The sequence below is a fragment of the Taudactylus pleione genome, unplaced genomic scaffold, assembly GCF_031769625.1.
Source record: "Taudactylus pleione unplaced genomic scaffold, aTauple2 ptg000156l, whole genome shotgun sequence".
Classification (NCBI taxonomy): Eukaryota; Metazoa; Chordata; class Amphibia; order Anura; family Myobatrachidae; genus Taudactylus; species Taudactylus pleione.
This window is the reverse complement of record NW_028284558.1, coordinates 11553311-11571619: the sequence shown is the minus strand read 5'-3', so window position 1 is coordinate 11571619 and position 18309 is coordinate 11553311. Positions and strand designations below refer to the sequence as shown.

Genomic DNA, 18309 nt, shown 5'->3' with positions numbered 1-18309 from the left:
GTAGAGTAGTTAATTAAGCGGGAGGTCTATAAATTATCGTATGTAGGAGTTTGACAATGACATTGGCAGTCCTATAATAAGCCAAGATCAAATATCTGCACTAAGGCAAAAACTAGACTAGCGGCACAGATCTGTGTATGCACATGGCAAACACGGGACCATTTCACCAATAAATTATCTTTGCAATTTTGCATATTTGTCACTATGTAAATGGCTGATTTTACCAAAGTATATAAGAATATATATTTGACATGTTTTTTCATTACTGGCCTACGATTAAGCAAGCACGAACACCCATCTCTTATTTATTATGAAGTTCGCAAGCCTCCTAGTAAAACAGTTAGAGAACAGGGTGCCGCTCACACATCTTCATACCGCTCCCTCCCTAGCTCCCTAATGCATCTGGTATAAAGGGCTGCAGGGCACATGCGCCTTCAGCTATATCACCTTGCCGCCACCTCCAAACATGGTCACAGAATGGGAAGCACACTCATGGACAGTTTCTTTTCATGGTAATTGTGGACTTAGCCACATGTTGGTTTTGCCAGAAGTTACCCAAGAGGTGAAGTCACTGCATGCTGATTGTGTGTATACTGCATGGATAGCATTGCAGATAACACTGCACAACAATGAAAATGTTTCCGATGTGAAAATAGTTACTTCTAATTGATTTCAGCATGCAAAGAATGAATATGACATTTAAAACTCTGTTAGCTCTGAGTTCCGAGATATAGCCCATTTATGACAATGTAGGGGTATTCCTAGTGAAGTGGGCAGATTGGAGAGAATCTTACCAGCAATCTGCGTTCCGCGCAGAGGGGGCGGGGCCTAATGACCCAATTAAATGAATCAGTTATTTGTCCCCTCCCCTATTCAAATATATGCGATTCACGGGATTACCCACACACGATAACTGTGGTGCACTGAGTGACAAGCATAGTGAGAGATTCCACCAAGACATTTCAGCAATGGAACAAAGATATCAGGGTAGGTGAATCTCTACTGTTGGACAGTGACAAGAGATGCCCCAGAAGAGGAGACAAGCGACAAGCAAAGAGAGAGCACCCCATGAATAGGCCACTATATAAGATAATACTTTCGTATGCTGTATGTTTGTTTCGTATGCTGTATGTTTGTTTCGTTTTGTGTACTTATTTGTGATTGATTGAATTAAAACAACTGTTATTTATTTTCTATCAAGAAAATATCAGATTATTTTAAAATAGCTTTTCACTATGACTATATTACTAATGTACATACAGTATAGTGCAAGTAGTGTAGCTCAAAAATAGAGCTAGTAAAAACATTCTGAAATCATTTTCGTTTTTCTTGACCTCAAATTAGTAATGTATGACTATTTTTACAATGGAAACAAATTAAAAGTAATAATTTGTTGTACAGTGTAATTAATCCAAATGTCAATGCACGTGATCATTCACATAGCAGTGCACAGTGAACTACAACACACCAGGAGCATTTTATGAGTTGGAGGATTTTTCCTGACAGTGGTACAAATCTACACAGTACAGTGTCTTATTGGTTGCCATTGGTGCATGGTGACTATGTACCTATAATATGTTAGGAAATGAGACATCATAATTAGTATTCCTAATGTTAGTGTACCATGGCCTCACAGCTTAACCTCTTCTGGAAACTACTATATTGAAAACTCTTTTTTCCCATAAATTTAGTCAAAATTGAGGTATATTTATAAACATGATTTTACGAGATTAAAATTTAATTTGAGAATTTAAACATTTTAAAGCTATTTATAAATGTGAGCGTTTAATAATTACAGTATTTTCTTTTTCTGTTTGTTTTTACATTTCAGATTTTGGTGTTAGTTCATTTTTAGCCACAGGTGGCGATGTCACCAGAAATAAAGTCAGGAAAACATTTGTTGGCACCCCCTGCTGGATGGCTCCAGAAGTAATGGAGCAGGTACTTTATGAGTTTGACAATGTGTTTTAACATACTGAACAGTACAGTATGGCTGCAAATGTGTTATGTTTTTACCAAAAAAGCTTTGATAAAATATGATGTTTATTACCTCCTTATTGCTGCTAGGAGTGTGAAAATTGATGTTTGCATTTTGCAGACTTGGAAAAAAAGTTTGTTTGGATATAGTCTATGCTGATTTTCCAAACAGTTTTCTGACATATCTGGAGTAACCGGATTAATGTGTATACACACCTGTTTTACTGCATTTGAAAAAAAAAAATTCTATATATTTAATGTAAGAAAAATGTGTGTCACATATGTTCAGTGTTTCTAATGCAAATAGAAAAGGATCCTTAAACATAAGGCCTTTACTTTTGGCCACTATGCATTAGAAAGACCAGTGACCTCAGTCACGTGCATTGTGTTGGTTTTCCAAATACAGATATGCAATAGCTTTGAACTATGATGACCTGAAGAAACAATGTTTAAATCAATGAATTAAACACATTGGGGTAAATTTACTAAGATGGGAGTTCTATTAAGAAGTGATGTTGCCCATAGCAACCAATCAGATTCCAGGTATTATCTCCTAAAGAGAATTTATTCAGAGGGAAAAAAAAAATAGACAAATGCTATACTCTAACGTTTATAAATCTGCATTATGTATATGTCACTAACCTGTGGTTTCATTTTCCTATCTCCAGGTTAGAGGTTATGACTTCAAAGCTGATATATGGAGTTTTGGAATTACTGCTATTGAACTAGCTACGGGTTCAGCTCCCTATCACAAATATCCTCCAATGAAGGTAAGGTTACCTGGTGACACGCCCAGCAAAGGCAGCCATTTTTTGACCAAACCAATAATTGTGAATGAAGCCTGTTAATTCACAAGGAGCCAATAATACCATAACATGCGTCAGGGGTATGTGGTCATAAACACAACATGTTTACAGTACAGTATACTGCCGATAGCATTTTAACAGGGTTGACATCGTGGTGCCGAGATTATGGTTCCAACACGAACATTGTCTGCAATGTTCTTATCGATATACACACCCAACCCACCTCAAGGATTCACTCCATTCAATCGCATTGATTACTCTGGTGCAGCGTGGTTTATTTTGCACAAATGAATCCATTTTTTTCTACTTGCATACAATGGAGCATCCCGCTATCCTATCCAATTTTCTTTCTGTACAGATGCTAATGCTATATGTTGCCATTTGAACAAGGCACATTATTTCCCCTGTATTTTTGCCCTAAACTGACCATGTCAAATATGACCCCCACTGTGGGAACACCGGTCTCATCCAGAGTCAGACACTAATGGGGTAGCAAAATCCATTGGACCTATTAAGAGTTGGTTGCATTCGCAAGTATATAGGTGCAGACTCCCTCCCCTACACGTACCTGGGTCAGATATGGTTGGAATACAGCTGCAGGCGTGGCTTCACAGTGAGTACTGAATCTGGTAATCATCACAGTACAGAGTGGAAACACATTACAGTTAATGGCTGGAGTGTGCAGAAACAGATGTTTCCTCACCTACTGGTTGTCTGTACGCCATATGGTGTGAGACGCCCGCCATGATTGAGACGCTCTGAGAGGAGGAGCGTACCATATTTTTCTTTACATTTTGCATCTTTGTCACATCGCAGACGCAGCACAAAGCTGCTGACAGTGTACTAAAGATGCTTGGCTTTACCTTTATTGGCGCTGGAATTGGTTTTACACACATACGAACTTGCAGATGATGCACAACGGAACTCTGTGTGAGGAAAAGCTGCGGCCGCTCGCTTTGGCGCCATTTTTGCACAGATTCAGACTAACATTTTGAACCAGAAAGACACGTGGCCGAGTGGCACAGGAGCTGGCGTACAAGAGGGTCTATTTGGCGCGACTGAAACAACAGTAAGAACAGATATCTGTAATAAGCACTCAAGCTTTTTGGAACATCTTAAATGGGACACAAATAGAATTTTTTTTCCCTTTATGACACATTTTAAAATATATGTGCAGACATCTGCTTTAATCGTTCTTTATTTGTGCAAATGAGTGTGCACTGCAGTGTAATCTGACTGTAATAATACTATTGTAGCAGAATTACTGTGTTTACATAAATGGGTGTGTTTCTAATGTTTGCAACCAATCAGAAGCAGTCATCATTATCCACTATGCAACTTACACCAGGGTTATGGGTGTGTTTCTAATGTTTGCAACCAATCAGAGGCAGTCATCATTATCAACTATGCAACTTACACCAGGGTAGGTAATTTTGGCCAATTTTTTCTCTTTTCCTTTTTAATGAATTTCAATAAAAGGTATTTTTTATAGCTTGGTAATTCTATAGGAGTGTGCCCCACATACGGAGTCCTTTTTCTCTTCTCTCTGATATACTCAGTTTACTCCGAGGGTGCACCTTCTACCTTTATTACTTTAAAACAATCTTTTTTACCCACCAATATTCCTGTGCAATCAATCCTTCCCTACCTCCCCTTCCCTTATCTATTTATAGCACTCGCTAGTCAGACCCCTACAGCCAGCTACAATTGCTACTTTTTGCCACCCATATTAGTGCAATTGCCCCAGAAAAAAATACAAATCGTGTTTACATCTGACGCAGTACAGTAGCTGCCCCATAATGTAAATGCACTTACTGATAAAAATAAACCTTTGTTTATACCACTGGGGAAATGTATCAAACATTATAAAGAGTGGAGAAGTGGACAAATGGAGAATTGCCCATAGCAACCAATCAGCTTCTAACTACTGTACCGTGTATCAATCATAGTCTATAAAATTAAAGGTAGAAGCTGGTTGGTTGGTATGGAGCAACTTCTCCACCCTTTAGAAGGTTTGCTACACCTCCCCCTCCAAATCTGTTATCCAGAAAACTGTCATCAAAAGATTCGGAAAACCTATTAATTTCTTCTACAGTCACTGGGTGGGATGCACTACCCTTAAAGAATGTGTTCAAACCACTGAAAATGTAGTTTTTCGGAGGTTTCACCCCATTTCCCATATGCATCAAGCTCTGGAAAGCGAAAACTTCTGGAGATTGTTCCCGATAGGCAACACTATCTATAGATAGAGTGGCCTAATAGAAGCCTATGGGCTGGAGACTTCCCCGATACATAGGCAAACACAGAGGGGGTTTCCAGGCCAGCCCACTCAATGACCACAATAGAAATAGTAATATAATAGATTGTTACTAGTGCTGCATGTTCTTCTCAGTATCACAAATGAAATAATTAGCACCACCTGTAGATCTTTGAACATGTATCAGCCAGTAATAAATACCCTGTGCTCCAACTAGAAGATCTGGAAAAAATGCACTGTTTGAGATGCACTGCTATAGAGCCCAATATGTAGCTATACAGTATGTCAAGGGCAGTGCTAGGTACTAGCTACTCCTCCATGCTCCCGGACTTGCTCCAATAGTCTGGAATGGTGCCCACATCTAAAATAAATACGTTCATCTCAGGCAGGATGGCCTACTGGCGCATCTAATGGCTTACTGTGATCACTGGTCCTGTGTATGCTGGAATTATTACACACAATACACTATGTATGACACATATAATGGCTTCCTGTGATCACTGGTCCTGTATATGCTGAAATTATGACACACAATACACTATGTATGACTCTTATAATGGATTACTGTGATCATTGGTCCTGTATATGCTGTAATTATGACACACAATACACTATGTATGACACATTTAATGGGTTACTGTGATCACTGGTCCTGGATATGCTGGAATTATGACACACAATACACTATGTATGACACATAATGGGTTACTGTGATCACTGGTCCTGTATATGCTCGAATTAATATACACAATACACTTTGTATGACGGTTATTAAAGCTGGTTAAGTACTAATTCTGCCCTCTTCATTGACAGACCAATAAATTGGCTAAAATTAAGCCTTTGGAAACCCCTTTCTGGAAATCCTGCATTTGCCACAGCAATAGAATCCCTCCCAGCATCCCCTGCAGCCGCACATGCGCAGAAGGACTCCCAGATCATAAACCAAGAGTCCTCACACCACAAAGGACAGCTCTTATCGGAAGAGCTGCCCCTTGCATAATTAGTCGTGCATACGACATTAACAAATGCCGCTATTATGCATGCGATCAGTGGTGGGATAAAAGCGGTGCTTGATGCGTCTCGTCCACTGTGAGTTGCACTGCTAGGCAATTTATTAAGGAGAGAAAGACAGGCAATGCAGAGAAATCCAGGGTTGATTTGTTAATTGTAATATGAAAAAATAATGGATAAAATACAGTTACTCTGTAAATCAAACATCGCATAGACCCTAAGCTGTACAGTACTTCACTTCACCCAGCCGAACAACTCATTTGACAAATGCTACCTGTAATTATAAATGCATATACCTGTATATAAAGAGTCCACAATTGTATGCTTTAACAAATATACACATATGATTTACAGGAAATAAATACATATTTTAACTTGCAAGGGCCCTACCATAATGCAAAATGCTTTTGTGTTTTATGCTTTCAAAAGCAGGATTGCATCACGTTATTAGTCTTACAGAGAACTACTTGTGGTATTTTGTGCCTCTCTGTTGACAATAATACAAATTCCTACTACAGTATTTTGCAGCACAGTAAAAACGGAATAAGATACTGTATTACGTATAAACAAGAGAATCTACAAACATAACTGCAACCCCTACATACAAGTGCAATAATAATATAATAAGAATATAGGCATTTGTGTACAATGTACAGCATAATGATTTTCTGCTTAAATCTATAGTTAGTGATAATTCAAAAGTATTTACAATTTTGATGATAGTATAAGTATAAAAAGTATGATGTATTCTCCAGGTCCTAATGCTGACCTTGCAAAATGATCCCCCAACTTTAGAAACCGGAATAGAAGATAAGGAGATGATGAGGAAATATGGGAAATCATTTAGGAAACTAATCTTGCTCTGTCTGCAAAAAGACCCATCAAAGAGGTAAGAAGTTAATCTTATCCCAAAGAATCTGTTGCTGATGTCGGTCTGCTGGGTGGAAAGTGCACTGAACACATTCATGTATCGAATCTCTGCACAACGTCGAACACGAGATAAAGTTAATAAAAAAAGAGCATTTATTTGCAATACCAGACGAAAAATATTCACCACCTGGGGTCTTTTCCATGCACAAAGAGCTTTTTTTTCCCTGTGGATTTCACTTTGCAGTCAATTAAATATTTAATAACAGTAAAATAGCACACAGGATATTGCTACAGTGATTATATTCAGCATAGCTGGTGCTCCATTATGTTTTATAATGTCTTGACTTGGTAAATGTAAAATTACTTTATGTCACCCCTCCTCTCCGGTCTTCGTTGTGCACTTCTCTTATGATTTTTGTCTGCCGCTATGCTCTTAAATTTTCGCACAATAATTTATTTTGTTTTTTATTATTATTATTATTATTATTATTATTATTATTATTATTATTATTATTATTATTATTATTAATATTAATAATAATAATAATATTATTATCATCCACCCTGATGTTAGTTTTCTTTCCTTTCCAACAAATATACCAAACTGCCAGGATGCCATGACTAAAGGGAAGGTTAAATAACATTACAGTTTATTAAATGATGTGAGTAACTTATGTTGCATCAAATAAATACATCATCAAATGTTGTATTTATCTGTAACATACTTTATAGTAAATGGTAGCACTGCAGATGCCATAAACAAATAGATACATGCAAAAGCAAATACATGACTATATTTAGTATGGTATAAATACATATCCATTGCCTACTGACAAGGGATCAGCCATTTAGTGGTGGCACCAATATACATGAGAATACAACCTTTTTAGTTCAAGTTTAGAGAATTGAAAAGCTGATTTTTGGGTACAGTGTGGCCAGGCATCAAGTACATTTTAATAAAAAAGTTCAGACCTCTAAAACGGATCTGTGGATGACAAATCAATTTGCTCCTACTGTACTATACTCCTACAGGAGAGAAGTACACATCCACCTTGGGATCCAACAGGTCTGCCCTCGTGGCCATAAGCTCTAGAACAGGATTCTTCACATTTTATGGTTGTGATCCAGATTGTACCTCTTTATTAAGCTCTAGAAAACATGGTTCAGTCTTTAATCCACAATGTTTTTCCTTTTATTTAATGTACTGTTTTCTCACCATGCAGAATATTGTTGATAAATATAGCACATATGAAATTGAGGGTGCATCTAAACAAATAATAATAACACTTAAGGCTCACACACACTAGACGATGTGTGTATTCACCGATATTGGAAGCCGCGGGCCCGGCAGGGGTGCCGGCATCGTTAAGTGTGTATGCACGACAAACGATGGCGGTGGGAGGGGGAGCGGGGCCATGTTGCATTCGGCTGCATGGCATCATTCACGATCCCCAGATTGAGCTGCATGTTCAGACAACTGGGGATGACCCGTGGGAGCAAGCATCACACTGAACAATATGGACGATATATCGTTCAACTATATCGTTATAGTTCATAACGTTCACAATTATCGTCCAGTGTGTATGCGGCTTTACCCACATACTGCAGCACATACTTTGTAGGCTGAAAAGAAAAACATGTTGAACTATCCAGGAGATCTAACTAGAAATGTCTGGGCCCCATAGCAGAACACAGTGTGGCCCTCTGGTCAAAGGCAAATCTACCAAGATATCTGTACAATCCCAAAATAATTCCCGAGCAGATCCCTCCACTGCCTCCTCCCTGTCTCCCCAGTGGCTTTGCACATTCGTGACCTCAGATCACACATGCGCAGAAGCCGGCCAACGGTGGAGGTGAGTAACGCTGCTACTTCTGTAGCAGTGTAACTATTGGCGGGGGCAGCTGCTTTTCAGAGCAGCTGTCATCGCACCTGATGATGAATTGCTCTGGTGTTAAGTATCTCCCGCGGCGAGGTGAATAGGCCCCATAGTAATTGACAAGAAAGTAATAGCTAGAAATTATTATTGTTTTAATGATAACTGCACTGAAAACAGAAGCAGAGCGTGTAATGAAAACATTCTTGTTAAAAAACAATTTCTTGTAATGTTAAAAAAATATATATATATTATCATTAATACATTAACAATGTGAATGATGTAGTTGTGGAATTCCCTTGTGTTATTAGATGAGCTACGTAGCAGTCAGTAGAAGAGAAGTCTGAAAGAAGGGAACTGGGAAGGGTATGCAGTTCGGATGGCAACGGTCCGAATGCCAACCGTCGATCCCGGCAAGGGTCTAATGACAGACGTCGAAATCCCGACGCCTGTTATTTTACCTGCGCCAGGAGCCCGATGCACGGCATCCCGATCAAAGGTGCACCAGGCGCGGACAGCCGCGGGGGGGAGGGTTAGGTTAGGGGCTCCCGGGGGGGGATTTAGGGTTAGGCTATGGGAAGGGGGGGTTAGGGCTAGGTACCCCCGGGGGGAGGTTAGGGTTATGCACCTCGGGGGGAGGTTAGGGTTAGGCACCCCCCCCGTGAGACTTAGGTTTAGGCTGCGGGGAAGGGGGGGTTAGGTTTAGGCACTTACAGGGGGGGGTTAGGGTTAGGCGGTATTTCATACCGATACCCTGGCAAGGGGCAGGTCATCTCCTGCTGGGATTTTCCCCATTCCTTACTCAGACTTACTCCTTGGTTGATCACAATAGAAAATATCAATTGGCAGGGACTGCAAGAGGACTATATAGAACTTTATGTGTGATTGGTTTTACTAATTTACAGAGTCTTTTTATTGAGTACTGGCAGCAAGGTAATCATTTTACTGGTAAAACTCTGCTGTAACAAAGTATCCTTCTCTATATAATATGCTGGACAAGTCTCATGAAGAGTCGTCCCCCCACCACCACCAATAGCATATAGAGCACCGTGTTCTCTCCCACTCCCATGTTATACCAGGTCAACTTTGACACTACATATAATTGTTTTGCATAATTGTTTTGCATTATTTAAAAAAAAATTCACTGTTTTTATTTTAGGCCAACGGCAGCTGAGCTTTTAAAATGTAAATTCTTTCAAAAAGCCAAGGTAAGTACCCCATAATTTTATTTTTTTGATTGATTGGTTCTTTTTGACAGTTTTTGCTAAGAATTGTATTTGTAACTATGTTGATGCTTTTACCAGTACTCTAAAGGATCTTTGATTTTTTTTATTTTACAGAATAGGGAGTATCTAATAGAAAAACTCCTTACCAGTACACCAAATATTTCTCAGAGAGGAAAAAAGGTAAGATACCATTTGCCTTATCTTCTCCACTTAAGCTCTTGTGGAACAACATGGCTGACATGCTGTCTAGCTGTGCATCATGGGATACATAGTTCTGTGAGGGCTGGCATTCTATAGATTATCACTCTATTGAAATAAAGGAAAAATATTCAAGGAAGACTTTATGTGTTTGTAAAGAAACAAGGATACAGTGGACATGTGACAGTCATTATTTTCATTGCTATGAAATTATTGGAACTACTGATCTTAGTCTGCTTTGTTTCATTACTTGCACACATGTATGGAATAATCTTTGGTAAAAAGAGTACTGTACTTGCTCACTACAAATTTTCCACACTCCCAGTAAGCAAACCAAAATTAACGCTCATCCTTAAAAGGCGCTTCAGCATCAGAAAAGAATTGCGCATATGAAACTGAAAAGTACATTCTATACCCCTGATTAGTGTCAGCCAAGCTCCCCAAATTATATCATACCCACTTTCACGCCATTAAGCTGTGATTAATATGACACATAAATAAATAAGAGTGGAGGGCTCTTATGGGGATTAACTATTTTGTTGCTATCAACATAGAATGTTTATGGCAATGACTGTCCCACACTGTGGGTGCCGTCACTATAAATAGCCTAATGTCTGTGATGTCCTAGCCTATGGTATTGCATGTTATTACATCATTGATAAATAAAAGCTATTGAAAGTTATAAAAAGTTGTTTTAAAAAAATAAAAAACAAAACAAAAACAATAAGAAACGCATTTTACATATATATTTTATTATGGTCCAAATCAAACACCATGCAATAAAATGCACATACAGTATTTGGAATAATGTAAAGGGTATATTTTATCTGCTGAATTAATTCATTGAAAGTATTGTAGTGAGGGAAGAATAACTAAAAAAAAAACAGTATGGGTATATGAATGCCTCTTCTCGCTGCTACATCATTGATCCTGATGTTTGGGGTACATAAAGTACTGCCAGCACAAATCTATATTGCTCTGCCAGTGTCACCCATTCTCCTTTGCAGTACCATGATAGAGGGAACTTAATTTGTCAATTTTAGTTAGTCTTTAAACATACCTATGTTTGCCTTTACTAGGGATATAAATAAAATTAATTTCCATTTTTGGCTGTTAATGGCATAGTAAATGAATAAATGGTGCTTCTTGTTACTTGCTTACAAATCATGGTTGTTCTATACCCTGAATGAATGTTGAACAGATGAAATGTATCCGTGCAGCTCATTTGTAATTGGCACCTTGGCAGAGTGACGAGTATACACAGTTATTAATCTCTCCAGCTTAATATCCATTTCCCTTTAGCTGTAGAAAAAAAAAAAAAATCAACTGGTTTCCAATCCTGTCTGTGTGTGATGTAGGTTAATGCTTTCCATTGCCCGGAGCCATGTGTCTCCTTTCAAAGCTCATTATCGTCATTGTCACCAAAGTGTTTTATCGGCGTGCCATCTAATATGTAGATCTCTTTCTCCGTATCCGTAAGAAACCGGGCACCTTTTTCTGACAATGCTGCTGATTGTGCCATTTGTTCTGCTGAAGAGCCTACTGTTGCTGCCACTCTTGTAAAAAAAAAGTCCTGTATTATTGGATCCTCTGAAAGAAAGAGATTCCATTTGCTTGATGTTGGCATCTTTGTCATTACCCTAACTGGGTGATGAGTCACAGGCTCGATTGTCCTAAATTGGACCTGTCACCATGAATTGACTTTGAAATAGTACTTCAAAAACCCTGTATTCATTATTTATTGGATAATCTCTTTTTTTTTATATTTAAAGTGTACCTGTTTTCTGCATGTTGTTGGTTGAACCAATATCATTTACAATCAAATGTGTCAATAAACTGGGAACCTGGTATAATGCACCGCATGTCTTTTAGTGATGCCACAAATTCATATTGAATTGATAAGCTGAATGGTAATAAGTATTGAGTATGTACAAAGTACAAACATGTATCTAGGCAAACCCATAGTAAATGTAACTAAAATTAAGAGGCAATGTGGCTGATGCAGAGCTGATAGCAATATGGGCATAGGTTACTCTAAAAAGAATTGCAGGGAAAAATAGCATTTTTCCGTCCATATACAGAGATCTGCACATCTCGAGATCCATACTGCGTAGCATATATGCCTGGTTTACTATAGGTCATTATCAGCACTTATGTGGCACCTGCACAACAGCAGGTGCAAAATATATACCATTTAAGAAGCATATATGCTGTGATGTAGTCATATGATCATCGTTCGCAAGGCCGCGCTTCTGCAGGTCTGATTGATCCTTATTTGTGTATATATACCCTTACTGCATGCCACCAACATCAGAATGCCCCTTCTGTCTCCTGTCCCACCTATCCCTGCTCATGGGAGTGTTAATGGAAGAATTGTGTAAGACTGTGGGGTCTATTTACTAAGTAGTGTCAGGAGACAGAGTGAAAAGTGATAAGGTGCCAGCCGATCAGCTCCTAACTGCCATCTCACAGGCTGGGTTTGAAAAATGACAGTTGGGAGCTGATTGGCTGGCATCTTATCACTTTTCACTCCTGTCTCCTAACACTGCTTAGTAAATAGACCCCTGTATCTATAATCATAAAGTGGGACCCTGATCAAAATTAGGACATCACGTTTGTGTGACGACCTTATCGCAGCTGCGCGCAGTGCACATTCCGTCGCACGTCACACCTAATGTGCACCTAAGACTACTGGGAACGGGGGGTAAATGTAATGGGACAGGAGAGGGCAGGGAGAGAGAGGCTTAGCTGACCCGGCAGATACTGGGTCCATTTATTTACTTGTTGGCTTATATGCGTGCTTTCATTATCTGAGCATCTTTTTTTTTTTTTTTGTTTCGTTTGGATTATATAGTGGAAAAAGAACATACATACAAAAAATAACGCTTAGTCATCATTCATTGTTTTGTATATTTTCACACAGATCTTACAACATCATAAATATATCTCTATGTTTTGTATCAATGTCAAAGGCTAAAGCATAACTAGGTCTGTGTGACTTTTTACCTTTTTAACTTCTCTTATATCTAATAGGGGACAACCTATTTTTTATTTTGTTTTTGTATAACAGGGTAGAGTATCTTACCTTGCTATAACATAGGCTTACCTGTCAGTAGCTTCCACATTCTCTAACACTAGAGCTGCACTTTATGTTATATCAACTAGTAGCTTGGTGTTTGGGGAAATGGTACTTGCAACAAATGAGGGAGGACGCAATAGAGGGAAAAGGATTTATAAGTAGGAGTTTTGTTTAATGCTTATGGTAATATCAGTGTCTTCTCAAGATGGTAAAATGATCTTTGATACTAGTATAGATACAGCTCTACACTGATTTCGCAACAGTTATACAATATGGATGTAGCCAGCATAATCTCATAATGATATCTCAGGAACACCAAGATATTTAAAGCCCAGATTTATCAATGATTGATATTCTTGTTGTCACTCGTTACTAATCTTAAGTGGTGCTCCAACCAATCAGCTCCTAACTGTCATGTGTTTGAAAACTTACAGGAGCTGATTGGTTGGAGCACCATTTAAAATTAGTGACAAGTGGTAACAAGAATATCACTCGTTGATAAATACAGGCCTAACTCTGAAACCATTTGCTAAGCTGTAATCCTAGTTCAAATTAGAGTATGATGACTGAACATAAAATTAAAACCTTTCAGATGATATTGGATGGAAATAATGTGACTCGTGACAAAATGATTTCCTTTGGAAAACGTTGGCATACACTTTCCCCTTTTACCTTATTATCTAGCATCTGTAAAACGCCATCCAGTGGTTTACACTGCGTCACAAGCGTCTATATCAAGGGCAGCATCTGTGTACTCTGACAGAATGTCACAGTGTGTAAGCTCATTCAGCCAGCAGACTGATCTCAGCAGTGGAAACTTTACTATGCTATTTGGAGATTTTTTTTATTTCATAATACAGCTATTCAAAGTACATGATATAAGCTCAGTGTTATAAGGTCCAGAGGGAATTGTCACAGTACTGTCAGATCATGCATCAAATACATCATGAATATGCTATTTACTCTGAGTAGCACCATTCATAACGTTCCTAAAACATTCTCTATAAATACTCATTTATTAATGGTATGTGTGCCCTGTAATATCTGAAATATATTGCATACAGTGTGCTCTCTGTTATGTATTCGTGTTCTGCGGAATGCTATGTACTAGAATCTGTGGGCTTTTCATGCAGGTTAGAGCAGTCTTAACCAGTCAGTGACGAATAGTAAAAACATAGCAACTGCCCACTTTAATCTGCATTTGACTAACACAGACCAACACAAGGGCGCTGCGTCAAGTGCCCTAATAAGTTGGAAAACATTGCTATGTAGGCTATTACTTAACAACGACATGGTCCATGAGAACAGCTTATTATGTGCAATATATTAATTGCTTCCACACTAATGTTGACCTCTCCATGGTCTCCTTTCCATTGAAGTACATATGTTAGAAAGAGGATGGAAGATGTGGGGGAGATAGGCTTAATCGGGAGTAGACTAGGCTGGGATTAGTTTTACGGAGAGGAAAGTTCTTATACTCAAGCAGTTGCTCATCTAGCAATTGCACATGGTCAAAGCAGACAAAACTATTGGTTTAAATCAATTGTATTTGAGCTAAGCCCACAGTTATGGTCAAGACAGAAGATAGTATCTGCAAACCCGTGGGATATAGCACATCAGTCCAAACCACAGGTGGTCTGACCAGTGGCTAATTATAATTTTTATCCAGATACTCATACAAATTACAAGTACATTAATTTGTTTAAGGTGGAGAAACCCTTCAGAGATGAAGTAACACACTGGTTATATAAGCAGTTATATGGACAAATAAATTGCCTTTTGTCCCAGGCATGAAAACCTAGAATGGACAGAAAACTGGACTTGTACAATTCTGTGTACAGACTTGTGTGAAATTTTGTGTCTAATCCAGTTTTTGTACAAATCTTTATTTTACCGTTGCCAATATAAAGGTCTATTTGAATAAGTGATTTGACATCTAATTCTTTCCTGCAAGGGGATTGAAGGGAAGTCATCTTTTTTTTTTTTTGTATTGAGTTTTGTTTATAGGAAGGTTTTTCAGAGTTACATAACACACATACAAAACAAAGAATAAAACAAGATATACTGTACATATATAATCATGGTAGGAGAAAATAGCACAGCGCATAAGTTAATATGGGACACATACTTAAAAGAAAAGCAGAATATGAACATAACGAACATATTGATATCAAAATAAACTGCTAAGGATAGGAGAACCAATGTTGGACGAACCCCTAGTCAACTTAGAAAACAGCAGCTACCATATCGAGAATAGTAATAACAGACAAGAATGTAGTCCAACCATATCAGAAAAGCAAGTGTATGGAGGATATATCTAAGAAAGTGTACAAACCCCAGAGGACCCAAAATATCAGAAACCAAAGAGATTCAAGCAATAAAGAGATGGCCATTCAAGCCCACACCAATCGGACTGGGTCCACAGAAATCAAAATTTGTAGAAATTATATAGACCACACCAGAAATAGGAATTATAGCCCTAAACAAACAGAAAGGGATAACATCCCACTATTAACAGAGAAGCAATGTTTAAACAAATTTCCAACAGCAGGCAGCACTGTAAGCAGACACCTAAAACCTAATATAAACCATTCAAGTGTAGTGCTATGAACAGAAGAATAAACTGAATACACAGAGGATTCACATAACAAACCCCAGCTACAGAAATATCCACACCAACCCTGTATACCAATCCCCAACCTTAGCATACCTTAGAAACCCAAACAACCAATCACAGTCAAATCCTCTGTGTATTCTGTGTGGGGCAAATGACCTGCAAAACTATATGTCAAATAAAAGCAGGATAATGCAGACAAGCCTAGAAACAAGGAGCTCCCCAGCCACTACAAGACAAGGCAGCAGTCACACGGGATATATTGTCAAATCAAGGAAAAGGACAGAACATATTATTATAACATGAATTGCCTAAGTGCCTGAAATATAACACTAAATAGATATACAGAAATGACATACTGTAAACCCAGAAACTGGAAGAAACAAAGCAAGCACATTTGAAGTACAGTAGTACCCACATCACACATAAGAGACATATGATACATAGTAAGAAAAGGAAAGGGGGTAATGCAGCAAGACTATCAATGTGCTAGACATTAATAGGGTGGCAAGAAAATAATAAACAGCAGAAGAAAACCATCAGGTGTCAAACCATCGGTGATTACACCTATTGTGGTCCAGCCACAGAACCGCCATCACAAGGAATAATACAGACATCAGTTCCGCCATCAGCCATCATTGGTCACAGTATAAGGCAGCTGTAACTCCCCCAGATGCCTCCTTATAGAAATACGACCCCTCTGGACCAAAGGAGAAAAATAAGGAAATACAAAAATTCTCCAGTTGTTTCTCTCAATGTCTAAATCTCCCCCTCTGTCTGGACAGTTTCTGTAGACTGGAGGGGATGAAAGGATGGAGAGATTCAAGGAATGAGTTTACAAAGAGTAAGTGGTGAGGTGGTTATAGACAAGCCTCTCGAGTTTTGGACACAAGTTTTTCTCACTTATGTAATGACACAAGGGGACGGGTCACTGCCTCATACAATTCCATCTCTGGCTGCTGTTACCATTCTGTTGATCAGATTGATTACAGGGTGTCACTATGTCAGGGGAAAATTAAGAGAGGAAGGGGCCATTGTGTAGCCTCCGTGTGTGCACCCTCCTCTCTCTGCAGCACAGTGGCTAGTAGACTCTGGCACTATACCAGAGTCGGCTGCCCATGCATGAGTCTCCGGGAACATGGCACCCATGCCATGTTCCTGGTGAGTTTTGTACTGCACATTTGCCAATCTCTGGGAAAATGGTGGCTGCACCATTTTTCCAGTGATTGGTGCAGCGCTGATGTGGGACTCCGGAAAGGTAAGTATTCTAAATGGTGCAGGATGTGCGGTGTAGGCCCCCCTGGACCCAGTTGCCTGTATGCACAGCACACGCTGCACTCATTATAGATATACCACTGCACTGTCCACTACAAAACTGAGGACATTCTAGGTCAAGAAAGTGTTCATGATTAAATTCAATAAGATACTTATGGCCTTGTCAAATACATACAAGTTACATAGATGTATTAATATCTTTGTAATTAGAACCTGTGTGCAAAAATAGCCCCATTTTGCTCAAACACAACACAAGTGACCACATAAGTAATGTAAAAACGATCCAACACTCACTCACCAAATCTACACTAGGAGCAAAAAACAGGTTCTTGGTTGTGTAGTTTGAATAATAAAGAGATTGTATTTAGCCTCCTGCCACTTACAGTTAAAGTTTCAGGGGCCCATCTTTTATTGATTGGATTTTAGATCCAAAAATTAGATTTTATCGCCGCTATTCGCAGCAGTAAGACATTCTGTACAGCAGGTACTGTATGTATTAAAAATCACATCCAGGGTGAGACGAATCTCTGCAATGTGTATAGTAATCATACACAGAGAAACCTACACTATTGTGCGGATCTCTCTCCCGGTAAATTATGCAATATGTAGCCTATAGGCTATAATGGCTAACGCCATTCCGGAGCTTGGTAAATCTCACAAAACAGCAGCTCCCATAGAAACCTATGGGGGCTGCTATTGAGATCGGAAAGGGGAAATCCCTGTAATACTTTCAGGGGATACTTACATTTTTCGAGTACCCCCCGAAAATTTCAGTTTTCTGGGGATTTCCAGCAAAATGTGTTGAATAAATATGCCCCTTAGTACGTTGATAACACATGTCACAAATAGACAGTCTCATAACTCTCCTATGTAATCACTCCAAGCGAAAAACAGTGGGGTTATGCCCTTTTTTCTGGTGGTTTTGAGTCCGCCTAACTAATTAAACGCAAGAAAAGGGAAATATAAAAGTTTAGCAACCGCTGCACTACATATCGCTGTCCAGATTGTTTTTTTTTATTTACTAATAAAGAAATATTAGGCCCTAGAATTACCAAGCAGCATTTAAGAACCACTGTAATACTACTAAACAAAAGGTTGTGACTGGTGAGATGGCTCAGGCTC

General features: G+C 38.8%; 1 protein-coding gene across 1 annotated transcript in view; it reads left to right on the top strand.

The window, feature by feature from the left end:
* Positions 1-18309, top strand: part of STK39 (serine/threonine kinase 39) — a 451027-nt gene that overhangs the window by 119142 nt on the left and 313576 nt on the right. The window contains exons 6-10 of the mRNA XM_088474896.1: positions 1832-1941; positions 2646-2747; positions 6807-6940; positions 9955-10003; positions 10136-10201. Coding sequence (XP_088331022.1) covers positions 1832-1941; positions 2646-2747; positions 6807-6940; positions 9955-10003; positions 10136-10201 — 461 coding nt within the window. The remainder of the gene's footprint in view (positions 1-1831; positions 1942-2645; positions 2748-6806; positions 6941-9954; positions 10004-10135; positions 10202-18309) is intronic.